The following is a 25,891-nucleotide window of genomic DNA, read 5'->3' as shown; positions in this document are numbered from 1 at the left end:
CCATAGTGGTCATTGATAAAGTATACAGACCCTCTCTTTTTAATAAACTCTGTGACTGCCGTGGATAGTAAACTTGAAAATGATAGCAGATAGAATTCTGAAAATACACTTTATTCTTTGTATATGCATGCTCAAAGTATACAGAAAAAAGCAAACCGGAAGTCTAATCTGACTTAAAATTTCGTCCAATGACGGGACAAAATCTGGATGCCTTTTTTCTCGTTTTTCTCCAAAAATAACTCGATCTGAATAATCATATGAATGGATGACAAATGACACGATGCACTGTACCTATAGGACACAGAGGCGTGTTGATTAATTTATTGTGGAAAGAAGAGAAGCGACATCCAAAATGAGGTCTTCTCGTTTAATAGTATAGATATCACTGGGAAATGGATTGACGAATGAGTTTTGTACACACACACAATGAAAACGGAAAGAAAAAAAGGCAGAAAATGCTTTGAAACAAAGCAAGCCAATGAAAAACAGTTTACAAAATACAGAACAGTTAACTTAATATTAAATGAAACAAAACCCTCTCAAAACATACACATTTGTAGGTGGTAGGTCTGATGAAATAAAAGAGACACTTTCCTGTGATCAAGATGTTTGGTTTGCAAATAAATTATAGTATTTGCAGTGTGAAATTACCAGTATAATTTTCATCTAACTATTAAGATTTCGATCAATCACCATTTGTTTCATTATCATAAAAGTTTGTTAAATATATCGTCAAACAGATTGACCGCCAAGTTGAATTCAAGTCAGTATGTTTTGTCAAGGATTGTTGTATTTTCCTGTCATTTTAGAATATGGGCAACGGATTGACTGTCAAACAAATATCGAATCAAACATCTTGAAAAAGAGAGGCAAACGCTTACGACACTAAAGAGACGTTCAAGTGAGTGATTTATCTTGCTATTAAACCAGGTACATTCCAACATTTTCTACATAATAAAAGGGATGCACCAAGTCAGGAATATGACAGTTGTCATCCATTCGTTTGATATGTTTGAGCTTTTGATTTTGCCATTTGCTATGGTACTTTCCGTTAAGAATTTTCTTTGGAGTTTGGTGATTTAGTGATTTTACTTTTTTATAGTAAAAAATTATTCGACAATAACGTGGCAAAAAGAAAAAAAAGGAGGAAAAACATAAGTATTTAAAACAAAACAAAGAAAACTTAAGACTGATCAAGAACAACCCCCAAAACTTGGAGTAATTGCAGGCTCCGTAGTGGAAGGTAGATCCTGCTCAATATATATTTACCCTCGTGTTGCTTATGTTAGTACACATCCTTGTTATAAGTCGGTAGATCACCTTCAGAACAAGTGAAACTGTGAGCTAACGCTCATTGATGATACCCACACCGCAAGTGGATAATTTGAATAGTGTTAACATATGCAAGTGTTCGTTAAACAGGAAGTTGTCGAGTGATGAATCTGAAAACGTATCACACGATTTAACAGATTTATATAAACCCTGAAACCAAATTTCAGAAATCTTTGTATTGTATTCCCTGAAAAAAGATGAGACGCAACTTTCAACTTGGTTATCATGTTTAAAATAATACAAGTGTTCGGTTGACAGGAAGTTGTCGCGTGATGAATCCTCGTATTGTAGTTCTTGAGAAAAAATGCGACAAAAAATATTCATAGGACGGACGGACTGACTGACGGATGGATGAACAGACAGAGTTAAAACAGTATACCCCTTTTTTTTTTAAAGCGGGGTTATACACATGGATTAAAAATCAGACCAATACGCTCTGATATACAGAAATATACAGTGTTTTTATTTCTTCAGCTTACTTCATTAAATACAAAGGAATAAAGGTAAAAACAAAAGTAAGGAATACAATGACAGTCAAGTTACGCCTTTGAACAATTTTTTTTTTTATCTATAATTAACTATTACCTTGTTACACACAATATAATCATATTTTTATATCATATTTCAGAAATAATATTAAAATGGTAGGCAATATAGCAGTTTGGGATTTTCTGGCAAAACCTTATGATACCATAAAGATACCAAAAATTGTAGACGTTAGAGATGTATCTAGCTATAAAACCAGGTTAGACCCACCAATTTTCCATACGTAAAGTGCTGTACCAAGTTAGGAATATGACAGTTCTTTTCCACTCGTTTAACGTGTTAGAGCTTCTGATTTTTTCATTTGCTTAGGGACATTCAATTTAGAATTTTCCCCTGGTTCGGTATTTTTTTGTATTTAAAACATTTTTTGTAGGTTCAAAATCAACTGACAACACCTTGGCAAAAAAGAAAACAATCATATTAACAAACATAAGTATTCAGAACACAATATAGAAAACTAAATACTGAACAAGAAGACCCCCCCCACCAAAACCCTGAGTAATCGAATGCTCCAGAGGGGTAAGCAGATCCTGCTCCGTATGTATTTACCCTCGTGTTGCTAATGTAAGTATACACCTTTGTGATATTAAAATCTAATTCGGTAGATCACCTTCTGGAATAAGAGGACGGCATTGCGGTTACGACGTTTAAAACATCATCTGAGAAACAGATATTCTACAACAGTCAACGCATTCGAAATGGCGTCGGGTAAGTGTCAATTTCAGCTTCGCCACTTGGAATCCTTGGTTCGAAAGCTTCTTTGTAAGCAGCAACCCTCCATCAAGGAAATCCTGATAGAAATTGAAGCTCTGGAATATCGTTCCAAGCAGGAGATACGCTCTCCACAAGCAAGTGTGATTGAATTTTGCTAAATATAATTGCATTATTTGTTTTGTAAGTTTAGTAAAATAAAAATAAATATGTTTCGTATATAAGAAAAACAGCAAAAAAATAAGAAGCGAAAATAATAACTATTTAATATTTATGTTTTTAAAAAAAAAATGCGACTGCAAACAAAGTTCCATCAATTTTATTTTTTATACAACCACTAAATATCCGGATGTGTCTGCATGTCCTTACTTTTTAGGACTATAAACACATCAAGGAAACGTGTCATGAATTATTATTTTATCACAATACACCAACTATAAGCTGTCTTTTTCTACAGCTTTTGTGCTTAACACTTTGGACATTTCTTTTCTCAAACTACTTGTTTTTTCTATGGAAATAGATTTGCAAATATTTCAGTATAAGCAAACTGTGTTTATCAAATTATAAGTAAGACAGATAAGCAACAAAAGATACAATGTCCTGTGCTACATTACTCTAAGGATGACCGAAAACCAATTTCACCAGCCAATTCTTCTCGAGATAAAATCCTTTTAACAATTAACATAAAGGAGTATATAGAAAATTAAAATCCGATTAACAAATTGGTTTGTTTATTGATATTAAATAACTTTCAGATGACAAACAGTTTAAGTAAGTTAATAATTTTTATCTCGAAAACTCATACACCAGAAACATATTATGCACAATTGAACTGAGCATCAATTGAAATAAGCCGAACGAATAAATTCCTCCTAATCATGTATTTTCACTACTGAAAAGCGAATCGACTAACACATAAGCTATAAAACCAGAATTTATCCACCATTTTCTACATAAGAAAATGCCTGTATCAAGTAAGTATTGGACAGTTGTTATCGTTTCGTTTGATGTGTTTGGGTTTTTTATATTACTAGGGACTTTCCTTTTTGAATTTTCCGAGGAATTCAGTATTGTTGTGATTTTAATTTTTATTTGTTTTTTTTTGTGTGCATGTTTTAGAAAATGAGAAAGATATCAAGATGGGAAATTAACAACACAATGTACGAATGAACCACAATAAAACAACTAGTGATGATTTAATGTGATTCTATAAGACGTTTACTGCTTCTTTTTTGGAATCCCAACTAAATGACAAGTATAAAATCCTTACATTGTGTAAAAATAAATATACATAATCTCAATGAAAATATACAGTTCGTATGTCAACCTGTCAATATTTACATTCATGAACGTTTTATATAAGTATATATAACAAATACACAATAAAGTACAGAAACAATTCAAGTTTATAACATTTTATGTACATTATAATGGTTTTGCAACACAAGTTAGGCAACACTTTCTCTTAAAACTTTTGTATCTGCACAGATTCATTAATTTGGCCATACTACAATACGTCGAGTAATCGGTACATTCTGTAAAAGAAAAATGATGAACAGTTACTTATATCAGCCATGGCATTGTTAGTTTATTTTCGATCAATGAGTTTGACCGTCCCTTTCTTATCTTTCGCCCCTCCTAAATGTATATCATTTGAGTAATTTGAATTCAATTGCCATTTACATATGACAATTTCCGAAACAATGTCCAAGTTCCACTATTTGCATGCCCAACTATTCTCATCAGTTCTACAAATCTACACTTCGTGATACATTCTTGACTTATCAGAATAAAAGTAATGTGTTTGATTCGATCATAAAGTCATGGATCAAATAATAATACTAATTGTTCTGTGTCTGACTTATGTTCTACACATCGTACTGACGTATGCATAGGTGATGATAAATACTATAGTGTTTTTAATGTTGTTGGAAACACTGATGGTTTCTTTTTGCTTGCAAGACATGCACGTCTGATGTTCCAAATTACAAGCCTAGTATATAAGAAAATTGTTTTCTCCACATAAAGCTCCGGCTATGTTATAGAAGTAAGTATACAGAAGATAGGGGTAACGACAATTCGTCATCTACGAAACAAACAAAACCGGTTAACCAAATGCATACTCAAATTTGGCTTTTATCTTTTTTGTTTCGAGCGCCATTAATTAGTCATATGCAATTGAAACACGCTTTTGACGTACTAAATTAAAAGACTTGGTATCTTTGGTTAGTTTTTTAATTTTGGGTTTGATTTGTAAACTCGCAACAGTATCAACATTTTTATCCTTGAAAAATCATCTATGTAAATTTAAACACAATGAGAAAATTAGTTATTGATTTTCAGTGATAGATCATTATCAAAGGTACCAGGATTATAATTTAGTAAAAATCATCTAAGATCGATAAAATGTATCGTAATTTATAATTCATATACGTAAGGTCTATATTGAAAAATATATCCTTAAGTAAATTCGAGGGGAAAAAGATCGACACTGAAAATGAGCAGTTTTGTATTTGTAGTTCGTATGATTTGGAAAAACAATACATGGATGAATGGATGAATGAATCTTTATTTCCTTCATGTAAATGAAGATTTTGCATTCAAACATAAATAACCAATTATTTACACAATAAACAAAATATCATACCTTTTGAGATAAATACCCAATGAACAAAACCCAACAAGGCTGACTCTTCTAAAAACAAATGTGTGCATTGACATTTGTTTCACATTAAAAGTTCTTGGAGAAGGTGTTTACATTAACTTTGGGTGAGAAGTAAAGTTTATGATGTATTTCATCTTTTGACGTAGCCACGTTTGCATTGGTTCAAAGCTTACGAGTGTACTTACTTGGTTTACATTTTGACATTTGGCAGGGTTTTCGTGTGTTAGGTTGAGGTAGATGATTACAAAACTGCCCAGCTGGCAAACCAGAATTCGTCCATATGCAGGTTATCATACGGACAACAGAGCCTTTCTTTTCGCATTCTCCCATACACTGAAAATACACATAAATATGATTAACTGTAACACAATCTAAACACAATACAAATGGTTGTTTTATGTATTTATTTCAAACAATTAAGTATTTTTATATCTGAAGTTTTAAATATATTTGTACTTTGGTAATTCCGTCATAAACGGGAATCGGAAGAATTGTCACGACTTTTTATGAGGTAATTATCCTTCATTTTAAAATTTATAAGCGTTTTTATGTGGTTTTGTCTTTCAGAGAATGCTCACAAAGCATGTAAGTTTTATCCTCTCTACATCAGGATTAAATTTTAAAAACAGAAGGGGACGAACGTGGCAACTTGTATATTTGAAAACACTGGCAAGCACTATTTCAGGTTTGTGTTATACCTTTTATTCTTCACAGATTAGCCCGTAATTCTATATTCATTATATTCAATATAAAACAATACAAAGAACACAATTTATAAATAAACGAACATATAATAAGCAAAATTCAAAACAAATACAGACATAATTCCTTGCAGGATAATGGTTAAGAATCAAAAATAATGTTACCTAATATTTTAGTTACTATATTACCTCTGACCACGAAGAAACATTCCACCGTGTTGTACAATTCTCATTCACACATTCTTGCTTCACGACTGGATTCTTTGACAGTTCTTTGCATAAACTATCATTAACATGAGATCCGTCCATAGGATTAGTACAGTGTATTTTACGGGTCTGTACAGAGGTATGCTTACGTAAACAACGCCTGTCTGAACACTGAAAACAGATAATGTCTCGGTATATGAGTGTGAATTCATATTACTATAAGACGTGTCACTGTACTTTTCTATCCCAAATTCATGTATTTAGTTTTAATGTTATATTTATTATTTTCATCGGATTTTGTTTAATGCTTGTTTCGTTTATATGTGTGTGTTACATTTTAATGTTCTGTCGTTGTTCTCCTCTTATATTTAATGTGTTTCCCTCAGTTTTAGTTTGTAACCCCGATTTGTTTTTTCTATCGATTTATGAGTTTCGAACAGCGGTATACTACTGTTGCTTTTATTTATAAACTTCGCTACTGAAAATTTACACATTTGCTAAATACTATAATTTCATATTTGCAAATGAAAGGGTTTTTGTCTTCTTTTAAAGAATAAATAAAATAAATGTATTACAAGTGTGTTATACCGAGATATACGAATAAACAAAAAATAACTAAAACTTAAGCAACCTCTAAATATGTGTTTTAATACACTAATAAGCTTTAACGTTGTAAGATATTATTATGATCATTTATAAACACTTGATAATATGTTTATAAGATAAGTACACTTTGTCATTGGTGCAGCAACGACTCTCGGTATGCTATCTTCACAAAGAATGCACAAATCTTACATAAAGCTATCATCAATTGATAACTACGAATTATATATCATACTTATTTAATCATACTGCAAACAACACTTTATATCATTTAGATATGAATTGAAAATTGAAAAAAAACAACTTTACAGTTTGATCATTACGTACCTCACCCCATTCGGCAGTCTTCCATTCTACACATGGCTGTATGTTACAGCTTCTAATAACTGAAGGTTGTGTGTGTCCAGCTTTAATACAAGCCTTCATGGGAAACTCTTCATAATAGTCCTTAGTTATAATCTCACAACTGACATTTCTAGCCTGCAGGCCTCCACCGCAGGAAACCGAACAACTCTGCCATTTACTATACACAAGACGTAAAAGTTTATGAGTTCTATCAATTGGGTCCTTATATACAATTGCAGACGCATTTTCTCTTAGACGTGATTCAGATAAATGAGATAAAAATTTCTCTCTAAATACGGTTGCTTTGAATATATCGTACACAGTTATAAATTTAATAAATGAATTTGCTTGTAAAGAACCTGCTTTACAAGTGTAAAGACCACTATCTAAGTCTCCTTTTGATTTTTTGATTTTGAGAGAACGTTTCTTCGATAATCTGACACGTCGACCAATAGGAAGAGGCATTCCATCCTTATACCACGTGATAGATCGTTTATCCATACCCTTTGTAGGACAATGAATTATCAGGCTAGTCCCAGGTAAAAGCGATCCTTGCATTCCTATCTTTAATTTCACTTTCCGTAATTTATTTAATTGAAAAAAATGTGCCTCTGTTTTCTTGATGATTGGTTTCGGACATGCTGGTAATTTACATTCAAGATAATTGTCTGGCTTAGGTAATCCATTACAAAAATAATCAGTAGTGTTTATAAACTGGCCTGTAGCCAGAGTCTTTGAACAGTACACATTTCTTGTTCGAGATCCACTTCCACATGTAACGGAACACTATACAAAATATAAAACTTTGTTGTCAACGAATAGTTAACGATTCTTATAATAATACATGTATCAATAACTTTGCAAATCATTTACATTTATAATTCATATCTATAAAAAAAATTATAAAACAATCTTCCATTCCAAATTTCAGCCGAGATTATATGGTGCCATTGAAAAAATAAAAATAATAATTTTATAAACGCTGGTTTTCTTTTGTAATCCAATAATTGGATTACGACCTCACTGATAAAGACTATATAATGTGCTAAAATATATCTGTCCTTTAAATTTTAACTACGATTTCTTTCCTATAACTTTCATCCAGATCTTTCCACAAATCTCTAGACCTGTATATTTTACTATCTGTTAGGTATCATCAATTTGGATGATTAGATATGTATTCAGTTTGCCCGTTATTTGTTTTCTATAGACTGTTGTTTTTTTGTAGTTGCTAAGTAAATATATGCATGCATAACATAATACAACACTTCATACCTTTGACCAATTTCCTATTCCCCAAATTGGTGGACATTCTATTACATTACAACGTCTCTCAGTCTGTGGTTTGCCATCAGAACACATAAAATCAGGTAACCGTAAGATACTATCGGGACCAGTTGCAAATTCTTGAATACAGTCCACTGGTCTCGTCATCAGACCACCCCCACATGATTCTGAACATTTATTAAATTCACCTGTTCTCCACCTATAATTTAATTCATATCAAATAATTCTCTAATTTTACACAACACTGTATTCCTTCCCTAATCAGTAGATAATTTTGTTTTATATAATAACTGTGTGGTTTGCTTTAGTTAGTGATATAGATAGATGTGGTGTGGGTGCCAATGAGACAATTATTCATCCAAATAAGAATTTAAAAAAAAGTAAACCATTATAGGTCAATGTACGGCCTTCAACACGAAGCCTTGGCTCACTCAGAACAAGAAGCTACAAAGGGCCCAAAAATTACTAGAATAAAATCATTCAAACGGGAAAACAAACGGTCTCGTTTTGTTTATATAGATTAGACCGTTGGTTTTCCTGTTTGAATGGTTTTACACTAGTAATTTTGGGGCCCTTTATAGCTTGTTGTTCGATGTGAGCCAAGGCTCCGTGTTGAAGGCCGTACTTTAACCTATAATGGTTTACTTTTTAAATTGTTATTTGGATGGAGAGTTGTCTCATTGGCACTCACACCACATCTTCCTATATCTAATCTATATAAAAATACGAGAAACGAGAAACACGTATAAATTACATAAAAAAACGACAACTACTGTATATAAATTTGCTTGTTTGTTTAAGTTATTGTTTAAACCTCAAAATTGACATTAAATTTGTTCATACATTTATTTACTGTTTCATACACGTATAGTTTCATAACAGCAATTCATATTAAAGTAGGGTTGTTATTTCCTCGTGTAAACGTAACTCAGGGGACAGTTTCGTTCACAGGATTGAATTTTAGACGATTTATAAAAGCCACAAAAACAAGTTCAACCCACCATTGTTTTCTTTAGGAATATGGCAGTTGTTAACTAATAGATCATTTCTAAGGATGTTAGATTGTAGTGTTTTTGTTTTTGCACTTCAGTGTTCCTGTTGCTTCTGTTCTTTGCCTCGTATAGTTGAAGTATTTCCCTTGGTTTTGGTTTGTAACCCGATTTGTTTTCTCGCAATCGATTGATGATTTTTGAACAGCTGTTTTATGCCGTTGCCTTTATTTATATTCATTATTTTATGAGAAAAGGGAGATAAGTCAAAAGTAATTGTACGTCTTATGATTTTGAACTGCATGTGTTGAAAAAAAGTTGATACAAGAAATAATTTTGTTTTCATTTATTAAATACAACATCTCACGAATATGTTATTTTCCATTCACGGATATTATTGTTAGTGCTTAACAACACTTCTAGTAAATGACCAAACAAAACAACTGTTATATAAATACAACACTTCTAGTGAATGACCAAACAAAACAACTGTTATATAAATACAACACTTCTAGTAAATGACCAAACAAAACAACTGTTATATAAATACAACACTTCTAGTAAATGACCAAACAAAACAACTGTTATATAAATACAACACTTCTAGTAAATGACCAAACAAAACAACTGTTATATAAATACAACACTTCTAGTAAATGACCAAACAAAACAACTGTTATATAAATACAACACTTCTAGTAAATGACCAAACAAAACAACTGTTATATAAATACAACACTTCTAGTGAATGACCAAACAAAACAACTGTTATATAAATACAACACTTCTAGTAAATGACCAAACAAAACAACTGTTATATAAATACAACACTTCTAGTAAATGACCAAACAAAACAACTGTTATATAAATACAACACTTCTAGTGAATGACCAAACAAAACAACTGTTATATAAATACAACACTTCTAGTAAATGACCAAACAAAACAACTGTTATATAAATACAACACTTCTAGTAAATGACCAAACAAAACAACTGTTATATAAATACAACACTTCTAGTGAATGACCAAACAAAACAACTGTTATATAAATACAACACTTCTAGTAAATGACCAAACAAAACAACTGTTATATAAATACAACACTTCTAGTGAATGACCAAACAAAACAACTGTTATATAAATACAACACTTCTAGTGAATGACCAAACAAAACAACTGTTATATAAATACAACACTTCTAGTAAATGACCAAACAAAACAACTGTTATATAAATACAACACTTCTAGTAAATGACCAAACAAAACAACTGTTATATAAATACAACACTTCTAGTGAATGACCAAACAAAACAACTGTTATATAAATACAACACTTCTAGTGAATGACCAAACAAAACAACTGTTATATAAATACAACACTTCTAGTGAATGACCAAACAAAACAACTGTTATATAAATACAACACTTCTAGTAAATGACCAAACAAAACAACTGTTATATAAATACAACACTTCTAGTGAATGACCAAACAAAACAACTGTTATATAAATACAACACTTCTAGTAAATGACCAAACAAAACAACTGTTATATAAATACAACACTTCTAGTGAATGACCAAACAAAACAACTGTTATATAAATACAACACTTCTAGTGAATGACCAAACAAAACAACTGTTATATAAATACAACACTTCTAGTGAATGACCAAACAAAACAACTGTTATATAAATACAACACTTCTAGTGAATGACCAAACAAAACAACTGTTATATAAATACAACACTTCTAGTGAATGACCAAACAAAACAACTGTTATATAAATACAACACTTCTAGTGAATGACCAAACAAAACAACTGTTATATAAATACAACACTTCTAGTGAATGACCAAACAAAACAACTGTTATATAAATACAACACTTCTAGTAAATGACCAAACAAAACAACTGTTATATAAATACAACACTTCTAGTAAATGACCAAACAAAACAACTGTTATATAAATACAACACTTCTAGTAAATGACCAAACAAAACAACTGTTATATAAATACAACACTTCTAGTGAATGACCAAACAAAACAACTGTTATATAAATACAACACTTCTAGTGAATGACCAAACAAAACAACTGTTATATAAATACAACACTTCTAGTGAATGACCAAACAAAACAACTGTTATATAAATACAACACTTCTAGTGAATGACCAAACAAAACAACTGTTATATAAATACAACACTTCTAGTGAATGACCAAACAAAACAACTGTTATATAAATACAACACTTCTAGTGAATGACCAAACAAAACAACTGTTATATAAATACAACACTTCTAGTAAATGACCAAACAAAACAACTGTTATATAAATACAACACTTCTAGTAAATGACCAAACAAAACAACTGTTATATAAATACAACACTTCTAGTAAATGACCAAACAAAACAACTGTTATATAAATACAACACTTCTAGTAAATGACCAAACAAAACAACTGTTATATAAATACAACACTTCTAGTGAATGACCAAACAAAACAACTGTTATATAAATACAACACTTCTAGTGAATGACCAAACAAAACAACTGTTATATAAATACAACACTTCTAGTGAATGACCAAACAAAACAACTGTTATATAAATACAACACTTCTAGTAAATGACCAAACAAAACAACTGTTATATAAATACAACACTTCTAGTAAATGACCAAACAAAACAACTGTTATATAAATACAACACTTCTAGTAAATGACCAAACAAAACAACTGTTATATAAATACAACACTTCTAGTGAATGACCAAACAAAACAACTGTTATATAAATACAACACTTCTAGTGAATGACCAAACAAAACAACTGTTATATAAATACAACACTTCTAGTAAATGACCAAACAAAACAACTGTTATATAAATACAACACTTCTAGTGAATGACCAAACAAAACAACTGTTATATAAATACAACACTTCTAGTAAATGACCAAACAAAACAACTGTTATATAAATACAACACTTCTAGTAAATGACCAAACAAAACAACTGTTATATAAATACAACACTTCTAGTAAATGACCAACCAAAACAACTGTTATATAAATACAACACTTCTAGTGAATGACCAAACAAAACAACTGTTATATAAATACAACACTTCTAGTAAATGACCAAACAAAACAACTGTTATATAAATACAACACTTCTAGTGAATGACCAAACAAAACAACTGTTATATAAATACAACACTTCTAGTAAATGACCAAACAAAACAACTGTTATATAAATACAACACTTCTAGTAAATGACCAAACAAAACAACTGTTATATAAATACAACACTTCTAGTGAATGACCAAACAAAACAACTGTTATATAAATACAACACTTCTAGTAAATGACCAAACAAAACAACTGTTATATAAATACAACACTTCTAGTGAATGACCAAACAAAACAACTGTTATATAAATACAACACTTCTAGTAAATGACCAAACAAAACAACTGTTATATAAATACAACACTTCTAGTAAATGACCAAACAAAACAACTGTTATATAAATACAACACTTCTAGTAAATGACCAAACAAAACAACTGTTATATAAATACAACACTTCTAGTAAATGACCAACCAAAACAACTGTTATATAAATACAACACTTCTAGTGAATGACCAAACAAAACAACTGTTATATAAATACAACACTTCTAGTGAATGACCAACCAAAACAACTGTTATATAAATACAACACTTCTAGTAAATGACCAAACAAAACAACTGTTATATAAATACAACACTTCTAGTAAATGATTTATGTCTTACCTCTGAGGACAATTTTTATCATTGCAGACTTTTCTCTCACTTGGAATAGATGGGGCTTCTAAACATTTCTTGCTAGAAACCACTTTGCCTGTCTGTTTATGCACACATTTTACTATTGTCTCTTGGACACCTTGAATAATAATTGCACCCTACTAACGGCATTCTTACAAACACATTCCATTTAAGATGATTAAAAAATATATAAAGTAACACCATAACAAACTCAAACCCAGTTTTATTTTCTTGTACGTGTCTATCAATAAAGCAAATCTATTTCATTTTTTAGAAATTTAACTGCGAGTATATTAAGGTCACAACAAATACGTCACCTTTTGTGGCGTTGCTTCATTTCAGTAACGCACAGTTTATACTTGGTTTGTGCTGTCCTGGGGTGCTGTCGTACATACATGTAAGTTGTCCGTTGTTAATCTGCGGTTCTTTGTACTGAGAGTTCTTGCGTGTATTGTGTTTGTACTGTATTCCTTTCACGTATTGTTGAATGTTAGTGGTAGTTTCAACAATGTCAACTAAGCGAGAGAGTTTGGCTAGCCATAAAACCAAGTTCAACCCAGTTATTGATGCTTTCGTTAATGGTTGTTATTATATGGTCGGTTTATTTGTATGTTGGCGTTTGTTTTGGTTGCAGTCCAGTGTTTCTGTTGCTCCAATGTTTTCCTCTTAACATTGATGTGTTCCGTCAGTTTTAGTTTGTAACCCGGATTCGTTTTCGAATTATCAATGCATGATTATAAACAGCGGTATACTACTCTTGACTTTATAAAATCGCCAAAATATCCAACCTTACTGGATTTGATTGACAGGAATATAAAACTAATTATGTACTCATTTCATAGGCGTGACAGTTAAATATAAATGTCGTTGATATGTAAGTCATTATATATGTGTTTGGGAGTACATGGCGGAAATCAGAACAACACTGAAATAATTATTGCAAAATAAAAAAATAAGGCTTTCAGACACTATGGTTTACCTCCAAGACAACTTCTGCTGCAATCTGTCATACCAAGAGCCCTGTACTCGTAGTCCTCATAACAGGGCTTTGTGAAACAAATTTCGGTAGCAATTGGCTTTTCACCTTTAGACAAAAGGATATTTTTAATAGGAAGTCATAATCAATTAACCAGTATTAAATTGTTGCCATTAGGATATGCGAGCATTTATACAAAACAAAACCTACGATAAAAAAATGTTCAGTGTGTGTTCCTATTGATAACTTGACGTAACAATTAACTTATCTGACATCTTATAACATCTACTGGTTGATATAAACATTTGTGTTTGAAAAGTATATGATTGATAAAGAAACATTCATGCGTGTATTACTCATTGTTTTAAAATTTGCAAATTTCTTTTAAAATACTGGATAAATAATCGAGTCATGACTCATCTTAATCAATTAAAATCCCTTATTAATAACAACATACCTGAACAATCACTATCAGGGAGATCAACTGTACTTTTAAGAAATGGTAAATACACTTTACAGCGAACATGCCTCCATCGACTACCACTTTCACATGTAGCACTGCAGGGGCTCCATTCTGTTACTACAAATCTGAAAGTGGATATAAAATGTGGCTTACAACCTTAGTACGTATATCATGCTTCATGCATCATATTGATGTGAAATAGTTAAAGACAACAAAAATTCGATAATCAATTATTCACCATCTTTCGCAGAGACGTATTATAGTCCATTTTCAGAAAGCTATTTACGAACAGTGGTCTTAAATTTATGAAATTAATTTTAAACCCATTAAATAAAAAAAAAAAAAAAAAAAAAAAAAAAAAAACATATAAACGTTGGTGTTCATTTATTTATTTTTAATTTGCGGCTCGAAACATAAATAGCAAAGCAATCAATTCTAACCTATATGTTTTATTAGGTTTTATACTGATCTACTAAACCGCATGTTTAACTTAACACAAATATTTATTATACATACTGCCAGTTCGTAATAAGACGTAGCAAATCAATCTGAATCTTATAAAACACTTAGGAATGAAGCAAACAGTGTTTATATTTTTGCATATAACTGTTTTTTACGGAATGCATTCTTTCATTCACAAACCTATCATTGAATCACTGACACATAGGATATAGCTTCATTTTAGAACGGCGCCATGTTACAAACTTCAACAATAACTTCTAGAAATGATTTGTTAGTCTTGTATTGAGTTTTAATTCCAGATCATTTATATGTTTAGGAATTTAGTATGCCTTCAATTTTCACTGAAGTAGTATTCGTTTTAGTTTAGGCTGAAGTCCGGCTCCGGTTGTGGGATTTCTTGCTGTGTGATGACCTATTGTCGGTCTTCGGCTGTTTTTTTATTTATCATTTCCATTCTCTGTTTTGATTAAGTAAGTGTTTAGATAGCTGTTTTTACGTTTTCTATTTAAAAAAAAAATTAACATGCAATAATGAAATCAAGTTCGCAGTTAAATCGAATGCACACAAAAATATCTACAGCTTTTGAATTAACCTTTCATTTAATTGCGTAAAGCAAACAACAATGAATCAATCAATGAATTAACCTTTTTACCATATTAATAAACTTTTGTACTATTCTATATGTGCCAGCCAAACATAGCAACATAACTTGGGTCAGTAAAACTGTACCTCAATATGGAGGAGTTTTCATTTTTCAATAGCCAGAAAACGCGTTTTACCAACTCTTATGGTCACTGTCAAGTCCGGTTAAGCTTATTTATTCTGTTTTCTAAAATGGTTGATTGACGGACCTTAACCATAGTAGTTAGGCGTTTTTATGACACCCGTTTTAGTTGGCCCTAATGACCTATTTATTATGCATTATCATATCATATGTTCAACTCACTTTGGAGTCTTAAGTTGATCATTGCTATTATTTGTCTTTTCTAATGCCAGATTAACTCCTGATAGAACCTCATTCTGGTTAACAGTTATTAAAGACTTGTCCGACTTGATATCTACAACAAACACAAATAGTTAATTCACAATTATACCGTAGATATATTTATCGTTAATTCACAATTATACGGTACATATTTTATCGTTATGAGTTGCTATTGTGAAGTGTTACGAGAGCTTAAAAGAAATAGCATGCAATGTTTCAGTCGAATGTGTCAGTGAGTATTATCTTGAGGACGGATTAACCATTCCTTGATCTTTTATTTAAATAATGATGGAAATATTATAACAAACTACATACAAGACAATAACACATTTAAACGTAAATATTGCACACATTTTATGCCAAATATTTGACCGTTTTGTTTTATTATTCATAGGAGAAAGAAACAATAAGATCTGTGAATTAAGACTTCCGTTTCAGTGTCCGGAAAAAGAATGTAATTAAAGAGGAAATTTGGCAGCACGACAGCAAAACGTATTCAGTATACTACGAGATCTTGAAGCGTCTTTTATACAATAAACTCATCATATATACCAGGATTAAAATTATACAAGCCCCGGCGCCGATCCAGAAAGGGGGAGGGGGTGGGGGTTCTGGGGGTTGGAATTTCCTTTTTTTTTGGACGATCAATGTATTTGAATGGTAATATGTGATTGGAACCCCCCTTCCCCCTTTGTCCTGGGTAAGGAGCCTCCTTTTAAAAATGGCTGGATACGCCCCTGAAGCCTTAATCGCTTATATTCAACAATATTTAAAATCATATTCTAAACAGTATAGCTTGTTCATTGAATGACAATCTAAATTATCCCATTGACTGGTACAGAGTAGGTGAACGTTTGTCTGTAAAACAAACTGTTCACTATGTACTTGTTAAAGACACTTAAACTGTTGGGTCACCAAATGTTCTCAACACCTAAATAAAATAATTAGAAAAAACAATCAGGAATATCCGAAAAACATTATGTTTTTGATTTATATCAATATTCAATATAAATCAAAACATAAAGGTTATTCCTGAATTCTTGAATTATTTTATTATTAATGGCGTTGAGAACCTTTGGTGACGTCACAGTTTAAATGTCTATGATATGTACGTAGTGAGCGGTGGTCGTTACAGACAAATGTTCGCCTAATCTGTCCCAGTCAATGGGGTAATTAAGGTCGTCAGGCATTGGCTATAGCTACACTGTTTTGAATATGATTCTATATATTGATACATGTTTATGAATAGATAGCTATAGGTTACAATACACCATTAGATTTTATGGGCGCAGCCATTTTATGAGCATAACATGGTATTCAGAATTAAGAGTATGGCCAATCCTGATTGGTCGATATGTGCGCCCGTTATTTTTTATTATTAGAGACTTCGTGCACTCTGCTTTATACAAAAGGCAAAATAAAAATTATTCCGTAGCACTAAAGGCACTGAGATGACTTTTCAACGCTAGGACAAGACACGTATTTTTAAGGGCAAAATTGATAGGCATGGGAGATAAGTACAAAATACGCTAAGAAAAGCAACGCGACCCTATATTTTTTGGACTAAAAAATACTGTCCTAATAACTTTTCTTTGATTCTAGCAAGGTTTCGTTAAAAAAATCAACTTTCTAAAGTCTGTATCTCGAAAAAGGCTACCATTGTCGCCTATGGGGAAATTAATTGTTTATTTCAATCTATACAGCATAGATATTTTATTATCATAGTGCTCAAAAAGTGTCAAAAACAGTCATTTTACTTGACATTTGATGCGAAACCGTATTTTTTGGTGACAAATCATGTATTGATTATCAAGTTTTTAAGCTATAGTCTGTTTCATATTCGTATTGCGTTTTACCTTAGAAAAAAGGGTGGGCTCGACTTTTGACTTACTGTGGAACGAATATGTCATTTTCTGATGTTCTGCTGATTTGTTCGAATAGAGCAAGTACACATCTAGAGTTTGTGAATATAAATCGATTTTTTAAACATAACAATCCTGACCCAAGTGCTGTTATCAAAATTACCAAATTCAGCGAAAATGTACGGAAATGATCTCCTTCGAACATTGAAATGTTCACACGAATAACAAACTAAAAGAATAAAATAAGCATGCCATTTTGTAGTTAACAAACAGTTATCGATGTCAAACACAAATATTTACACATATTTCATATTTTGAGATGCTATAGTCTGTTTTCAAAATGTACTTTTATACGAAAATGGTTTCATTTAAAATTGTTGTTCAAAATTCACCGTAGTAGTTATATATTAGATTGGTTTTGGTATCAATATAATCAGTACATGATGATATATAAAGAATCATAGGAGAAAGTGGGCATAATCTTCAGTCCCTTTTTAACAGAACCGCATTTACTCAAAAAAACAAATTTTTTTTCTTCACATTTTTCGACTGGGGTCACCTCCGATAAAAAATTGTGAAAATTCAGAGAGTAAAGCCAGAACGGTTTGAAGATGATTTATTTGTGGCATATATATTTGTGCATCTAACGCACTATGAATTGCACAATACAAGAAAGTATTAAATATCGTATAGGTTACAATACACCATTAGATTTTATGGGCGCAGCCATTTTATGAGCATAACATGGTATTCAGAATTAAGAGTATGGCCAATCCTGATTGGTCGATATGTGCGCCCGTTATTTTTTATTATTAGAGACTTCGTGCACTCTGCTTTATACAAAAGGCAAAATAAAAATTATTCCGTAGCACTAAAGGCACTGAGATGACTTTTCAACGCTAGGACAAGACACGTATTTTTAAGGGCAAAATTGATAGGCATGGGAGATAAGTACAAAATACGCTAAGAAAAGCAACTGTCCTAATAACTTTTCTTTGATTCTAGCAAGGTTTCGTTAAAAAAATCAACTTTCTAAAGTCTGTATCTCGAAAAAGGCTACCATTGTCGCCTATGGGGAAATTAATTGTTTATTTCAATCTAAATCAACCACTAGCACGACAGCGACCATATATCTTTTTTCCCCAAAAATGTACAACAATATAAAAGAGGGACGAAAGATACCAAAGAGACAGTCAAACTCGTAAATCTAAAACAAACTGACAACGCCATGGCTAAAAATGAAAAAGACAAACAGAAAAACAATAGTACACATGACACAACATAGAAAACTAAAGAATAAACAACACGAACCCCACCAAAAACTAGGGGTGATCTCAGGTGCTCCGGAAGGGTAAGCAGATCCTGCTCCACATGATACAGTTACAAGGACTGTTACAACATATCAGGAATTTACTTAGCACACATAATAAAGGGATGGATTAGATGCGGGACCTCATTGGGGTGTCTCGTCACGATTCACGAGTTGATTTTTTTTTATCAATCACGGTTCACAGAAAATACATTTCCATGATCACAGATCACGAAATATAAAAAAGAAAAGTTTTTTGTAGGAAAACGGATCACGATAGCGACAATTCGCCGATGACGAAGAAGGAAAATAACCAAACAGGCCCCTCGTAGATTGTATGAGACTTAACTGTATATATACTGGTATCAACAACTTCCATGAAATACTAGCCTGTACTTCAAACAACTATTTTAAAAGTTCGTTATCATCAATTCATACATCATTTTAACTGAACATCAACAGTTGTACTTCAACATACATTTAATAAAAAAGCTGAAGTGTGGAACTAAAAGTGTAAGAAAGCACACACGTACGTATAAATTTTGGAATAAATAGTAGTCAAGTTCTTCAATAAAGAATGTACTAAAAACTTGTTGAAAGCGAACATACTAGTGGCAAAGGACCAACTAAAAGAGGGACGAAAGATACCAGAGGGACAATTAAACTCATAAATCGAAAATAAACTGCCAACGCCATGGCTAAAAATGAAAAGGACAAATAGACAAACAATAGTACACATGACACAACATAGAAAACTAAAGAATAATCAACACGAACCCCACCAAAAACTTAGGGTGATCTCATGTGCTCCGGAAGGGTAAGTAGATCCTACTCCACAGAAAATCGTCATCATAGAAAGGAAAATATTAAATAGAGTAACGAAAGCTGTCTTGTTTCTTAATTATTAGAGAATTACTTCATCATCCTAGACCAAAACCTGTGACCGAGTTCGGTTTTATTCACTGCATTCATATAGTACAATTATATCAAGAATATGCTATAAAAACACCTGATGATAGCTCATGTTTTGAAAACGTAATGAAAATATTGACGAAATGAACTGTCCATGGTCTACGGACGCACTGTTTTAATGTACTCTTTCATACCAAAGACAAAATGATATTTCAACATGAAAACGTATTTGATATATACAGTTTTTTCAAGTCTGATTTCAAAGGAAAGAAAATTAAAATGCTTATTTGAAACAAATATAAAGGAATTGAAATAAGACGAATACGGGTAACATAGAGCACTCTGTATACATGTACAAAATATTAAGTATTTCAATTGACGATACAAAATAAATGACTTTGTTTATTATCCGTATAGAAAGAAGACATCCTCATTTAATGTATCCGAACTTTATGAGAGTGCCATAAACATCTATGGTCTCTGTGATGTACCGGTTTCTAATCTATTATTTTAATGGGATTAAGAGAACGAGACTGCCTACACTAGTGTGATAGTATGGTAATTTGTACTGTCAGGGGCAACATAAAGGCATTCTTATTATAGAGGTCCATTGATGTACTGCTGATTAAATCTATTACAAGTGATGCATTATGTTGCAATAATTGAGGTAACTTTCTTTTTATCGCCGTCTATTATAATTTATCATTTATACACGTTTTAGTATTACTTTTTCCCTAACCAAAAGAAAATTAAGATAACATTACTATGCAATTTTAATTTGACGGGCCTTTATCAAGTTTATTTAATAATATACCACAAGCAATATGTACTAAAAAAACTTTTAAAAGCTTATATGTTGTATAAGGTTTGGCTTTTTAACTATTTTGATCTGAGCGTCACTGATGAGTCTTATGTAACAATTATGTAACAACGGTTTTAGTTTGTAACCCCGATTTTGTTTTTTGTCCATGGATTTATGAGTTTTGAACAGCGGTATACTACTGTTGCCTTTATTTATGTAAACAAAACGCACGTCTGGCGTATTAAAATTATAAGCATGGCACATCTGCTAACTTTCTAGGGGACATTGCAAACTGCTTTGTATGTTTGTTATATGTATCTCGAGTATGCTGTAGACGTACCTGATCCTTGAAGAGCTGCCATGTAGCCATCTTAAAATGGAAAAGCATAAAGCATATATTCAAACAGCATTCATAAAACATTCCGCATACAAACAATATATAGCAAATATCATGATCTAAAAGCAATTATGATGCTTATTAAGTACTAATTTGTATGTGAAGCTGTTTCTATACACACTTGCAATTTTCAATTTTATACTTAAAATGAAGAATGTAACATATCCAGTTATTGTGTAATACAGGAATTTAATCTTCAAGTTTTATCGTTTGAAAAATGTCAATAAGCGAATATTGTTTAGAATTATTTGTACGAATTTTGCAGTTGCTAGCATGAAGAAATGAGCCAATGAAGCATTGATATAAAACCGATAAATGTCAAATATACAACTAAAAGAAACTGTGTGTAAAGGGGGTCTAGGTCTAAGTAGCCGTACGATTGTATCATTAGCCTACGAACACCAGGATTTTGAGTTCGAAACTGACCACAAAAGTGTTGAAAGTGGCTTTAAGAATGTCTAAAAACATGATCAAATAGTTTGATGTATCTCTAAGACTTCTGGAGTTTATGTGACTATATTTGCAAACGTTCCACAATAAGTTTATTTTTATTTACATTTATTTAGCAAAGATTATACATTTAAAATATAACTTGCTATACAGAATAAAGTTGATACAAAGAAAACATGCAAAAATAAGCATAAAACTATTTTTTTCATATTCTTTATAGATATAAAAAGAACACTCTACATTCAGATAAATCTCTCACCATTTTGGTTACCGGCATTTGGTCTACATGGGATACTTGTTGAACAGTTTCTATAAGCCAAAGGGGCCAATGAAAAATCACAGAATTGTTCTCCTGTATGTCGACATTGTACCTCTCTTCTCTGGTACCCAACCCCACAACTTCCACTACACTGAAAGTCAAAGGTATTTGTTAACATAATTATTGTACCTCTCTTCTCTGGTACCCAACCCCACAGCTTCCACTACACTGAAAGTCAAAGGTATTTGTTAACATAATTATTGTACCTCTCTCCTCTGGTACCCAACCCCACAGCTTCCACTACACTGAAAGTCAAAGGTATTTGTTAACATAATTATTGTACCTCTCTTCTCTGGTACCTAACCCCACAGCTTTCACTACACTGAAAGTCAAACGTATTTAACATAATTATTGTACCTCTCTCCTCTGGTACCCAACCCCACAACTTCCACTACACTGAAAGTCAAAGGTATTTGTTAACATACTTTATCTCTTCTCTGGTACCCAACCCCACAGCTTCCACTACACTGAAAGTCAAAGGTATTTGTTAACATACTTATTGTACCTCTCTTCTCTGGTACCCAACCCCACAGCTTCCACTACACTGAAAGTCAAAGGTATTTGTTAACATAATTATTGTTCCTCTCTTCTCTGGTACCCAACCCCACAGCTTCCACTACACTGAAAGTCAAAGGTATTTGTTAACATACTTTATCTCTTCTCTTGCACCCAACCCCACAGCTTCCACTACACTGAAAGTCAAAGGTATTTGTTAACATACTTATTGTACCTCTCTTCTCTGGTACCCAACCCCACAGCTTCCACTACACTGAAAGTCAAAGGTATTTGTTAACATAATTATTGTACCTCTCTTCTCTGGTACACAACCCCACAGCTTCCACTACACTGAAAGTCAAAGGCATTTGTTAACATACTTTATCTCTTCTCTTGCACCCAACCCCACAGCTTCCACTACACTGAAAGTCAAACGTATTTGTTAACATAATTATTGTACCTCTCTTCTCTGGTACACAACCCCACAGCTCCCACTACACTGAAAGTCAAACGTATTTGTTAACATAATTATTGTACCTCTCTTCTCTGGTACCCAACCCCACAGCTTCCACTACACTGAAAGTCAAAGGTATTTGTTAACATAATTATTGTACCTCTCTTCTCTGGTACCCAACCCCACAGCTTCCACTACACTGAAAGTCAAAGGTATTTGTTAACATAATTATTGCACCTCTCTTCTCTGGTACCCAACCCCACAGCTTCCACTACACTGAAAGTCAAACGTATTTGTTATCATAATTATTTTTCCTCTCTTCTCTGGTACCCAACCCCACAGCTTCCACTACACTGAAAGTCAAACGTATTTGTTAACATAATTATTGTACCTCTCTTCTCTTCTCTGGTACCCAACCCCACTATACTGAAAGTCAAGGTATTTAGATATAGAAAGATGTGGTGTGAGTGCCAATGAGACAACTCTCCATCCAAATAACAATTTAAAAATTAAACCATTATAGGTTAAAGTACGGCCTTCAACACGGAGCCTTGGCTCACACCGAACAACAAGCTATAAAGGGCCCCAAAATTACTAGTGTAAAACCATTCAAACGGGAAAACCAACGGTCTAATCTATATAAACAAAACGAGAGACGAGAAACACGTATATATTACATAAACAAACGACAACTACTGTACATCAGATTCCTAACATAATTTAGAAATAGCTTTGCAATACAATTGTGTTGTAATAACATCGAAGATCAACCGACACAATAACTAATCATAAACTCTCGGTTAGTATCAAACCAAATGCAAACAATCGCTAAAAAAAAAAAAAAAAAAAAAGCTCGGACAGTTACGGTTACATTTGAGCGTCACTGATGACTCTTTTTTGATGAAACGCGCGTCTGGCATATATACAAAATTTAGTATTGGTATCAATGAAGAGATTATTTAGAACAAAACATATACTTTGTTTACGAACATTGCCACGAAATGATGGACGTGGCAAATACAGTATAGCACAGACTACATGAGTGGGGTAACATAACTATCATGAACATTGTGAATGATCAGACTAAATGCGGTTTCTCTAAGATAAGCATTTGTATAACAAAAGACATTAATTTGGTTAATATATTTTAGACAGAATGACAATTCTTAGCATACTGCTGTGACTTTTAAAAACTGTTAAAAGAATTATATGTTGAATGAATGTATTGACTTCTCTCATCTGCACGTGCCTATTCCAGGGCACATTCTATCGGAATACTTTAAAAAACAAGTTCTTATAAGAATGGCAAGTATGATGTGGCAAACACCTTGAACGTTAGGTAAATCACCTCAATATATACATGGTTTTGTAATTATTATGAATGCTTTACATTTAATACCATATGGCTATTGACTTACAGGTGACCATTCACCAGCGTACCAGGTAGGACAGACTTGGGTATTACATGACTTTCTGTTTGATGGCTTGGGATGTCCACACATTGTTCCCTCAACTTCTATCTCGGTAGCATTGGCAAACATTTCTATACATATGACAGCCCGCCATGAATATCCGCCATTGCACGAAGTAGAACAATCACTCCAAGGGCCAACACGCCAATTGAAAACGCTACAATCAAATCAAACCGAATTGAATATTGAAATATTTATTCTACGGATTTTCAATTTAATACAGCATTATCTAATAAAGTTCATGTTGGTGCTCTAAAGCACATATTTGCTTATATTGAAGACGGTATCTTCAATCTAAGTATTGGTACCCCCTACAAACTAGACTGTCAATTAAAATACGTTACCCATTTGTCTTAAGAATGCGGTTCCTCACAGGAATTGTTTGTAGGTAACTGTATCAAATGTTTACCAAAATAAATAGCATGTTATATATATTTTCATAAAGTATTCCATAAACAGTTTTACATGAAATTAAAAAAACTATAAAATGAAGTTCAAATGTATAATGTAGGTGTGTTTTTTTTTTTTTTTTATCATAAGTGTATTTCGAGCACAAACGCATGTGATGATTCAGACTGATATAAGACTACAGTTATTTTCTTAAAGTGCGTATAATATAACATAAGAAAAACCCAAAGGCATTATTATAATATGAGAATAGATTTTAGACGATAAAATTTGAAAAAATATCATGAAGAGCAATTTAAGTACAAAATATGACACTTACTAATGTGCATATGGTAGTGACACTCAATATACTAGAACCTGCATATTTCTGAATCTTTATAAACAAAATAAACTAATTTTAACTTCAAAAGTCATTCGGCCTCGGATGGATAGTTGTCTCATTGGCAATCATACCACATCTTCTTGGTTTTATAAAAAACTTTTGCATAGATGACGTTCAATGATGTTACATATAAAATGAAGGAGAACACATAACAAATTTTGATAATGATAAACTTTTGTGATCAAGAACACCGAATGTTTCTCATTCCCTCGTATTGAAAGGACGTGGAAGAAATATTCAAATCACAATAGAAAACTGTATTGCATCAACAATCCAATAAACTGATAATGGAAGTGTTGTTGAACTTTTATTCAGTTTAAATGAGCTTTGTTGCCTTTTAATAAATTTGATAACAACGCATGCTATTTTGCAAACCTAGAAATCAAATTATGAATTACCTTGGTGGGCAGGGCTGTAAGTAACATTCTTCACGTTGTGGTATAGGCCTTTTATTCTTTGTGCACCATTTGTTTGACACAACCCTCTTATTTCTCTTGTTACGGCAAACAAAATGGGTTTGTTTCACACCTGCGAATGCATATACA

The 25,891-nt window shown here is 32.2% G+C and overlaps 1 protein-coding gene across 8 annotated transcripts in view; it reads right to left on the bottom strand.

Annotated features, from left to right (window-relative positions):
* Positions 1–3,771: 3,771 nt before the first annotated feature.
* Positions 3,772–25,891, bottom strand: part of LOC134714495 (ADAMTS-like protein 1) — a 68,714-nt gene continuing 46,594 nt past the window's right edge. For 5 of the 8 annotated variants that reach the window (XM_063575789.1, XM_063575790.1, XM_063575784.1 and 2 more), the window contains 13 exons: positions 25,745–25,874; positions 24,503–24,713; positions 22,076–22,226; positions 21,310–21,339; positions 16,046–16,157; positions 14,632–14,762; positions 14,178–14,282; positions 13,187–13,316; positions 8,386–8,596; positions 7,093–7,896; positions 6,145–6,333; positions 5,440–5,587; positions 3,772–4,124 (listed from right to left, as the gene is read on the bottom strand). In XM_063575789.1, coding sequence (XP_063431859.1) covers positions 4,015–4,124; positions 5,440–5,587; positions 6,145–6,333; positions 7,093–7,896; positions 8,386–8,596; positions 13,187–13,316; positions 14,178–14,282; positions 14,632–14,762; positions 16,046–16,157; positions 21,310–21,339; positions 22,076–22,226; positions 24,503–24,713; positions 25,745–25,874 — 2,462 coding nt within the window. In that variant the 3' untranslated portion in view covers positions 3,772–4,014. Of the gene's footprint in view, positions 4,125–5,439; positions 5,588–6,144; positions 6,334–7,092; positions 7,897–8,385; positions 8,597–13,186; positions 13,317–14,177; positions 14,283–14,631; positions 14,763–16,045; positions 16,158–21,309; positions 21,340–22,075; positions 22,227–22,341; positions 22,381–22,640; positions 22,680–23,321; positions 23,361–24,502; positions 24,714–25,744; positions 25,875–25,891 lie in introns of all 8 variants that reach the window. The other 3 variants (XM_063575785.1, XM_063575786.1, XM_063575787.1) reach the window with 3 other exon arrangements.

This window comes from Mytilus trossulus, chromosome 4 (genome assembly GCF_036588685.1).
Source record: "Mytilus trossulus isolate FHL-02 chromosome 4, PNRI_Mtr1.1.1.hap1, whole genome shotgun sequence".
NCBI classification, from domain to species: Eukaryota; Metazoa; Mollusca; class Bivalvia; order Mytilida; family Mytilidae; genus Mytilus; species Mytilus trossulus.
Note: the sequence above shows the minus strand (reverse complement) of the source record. Positions and strands in the feature narration are given on the sequence as shown.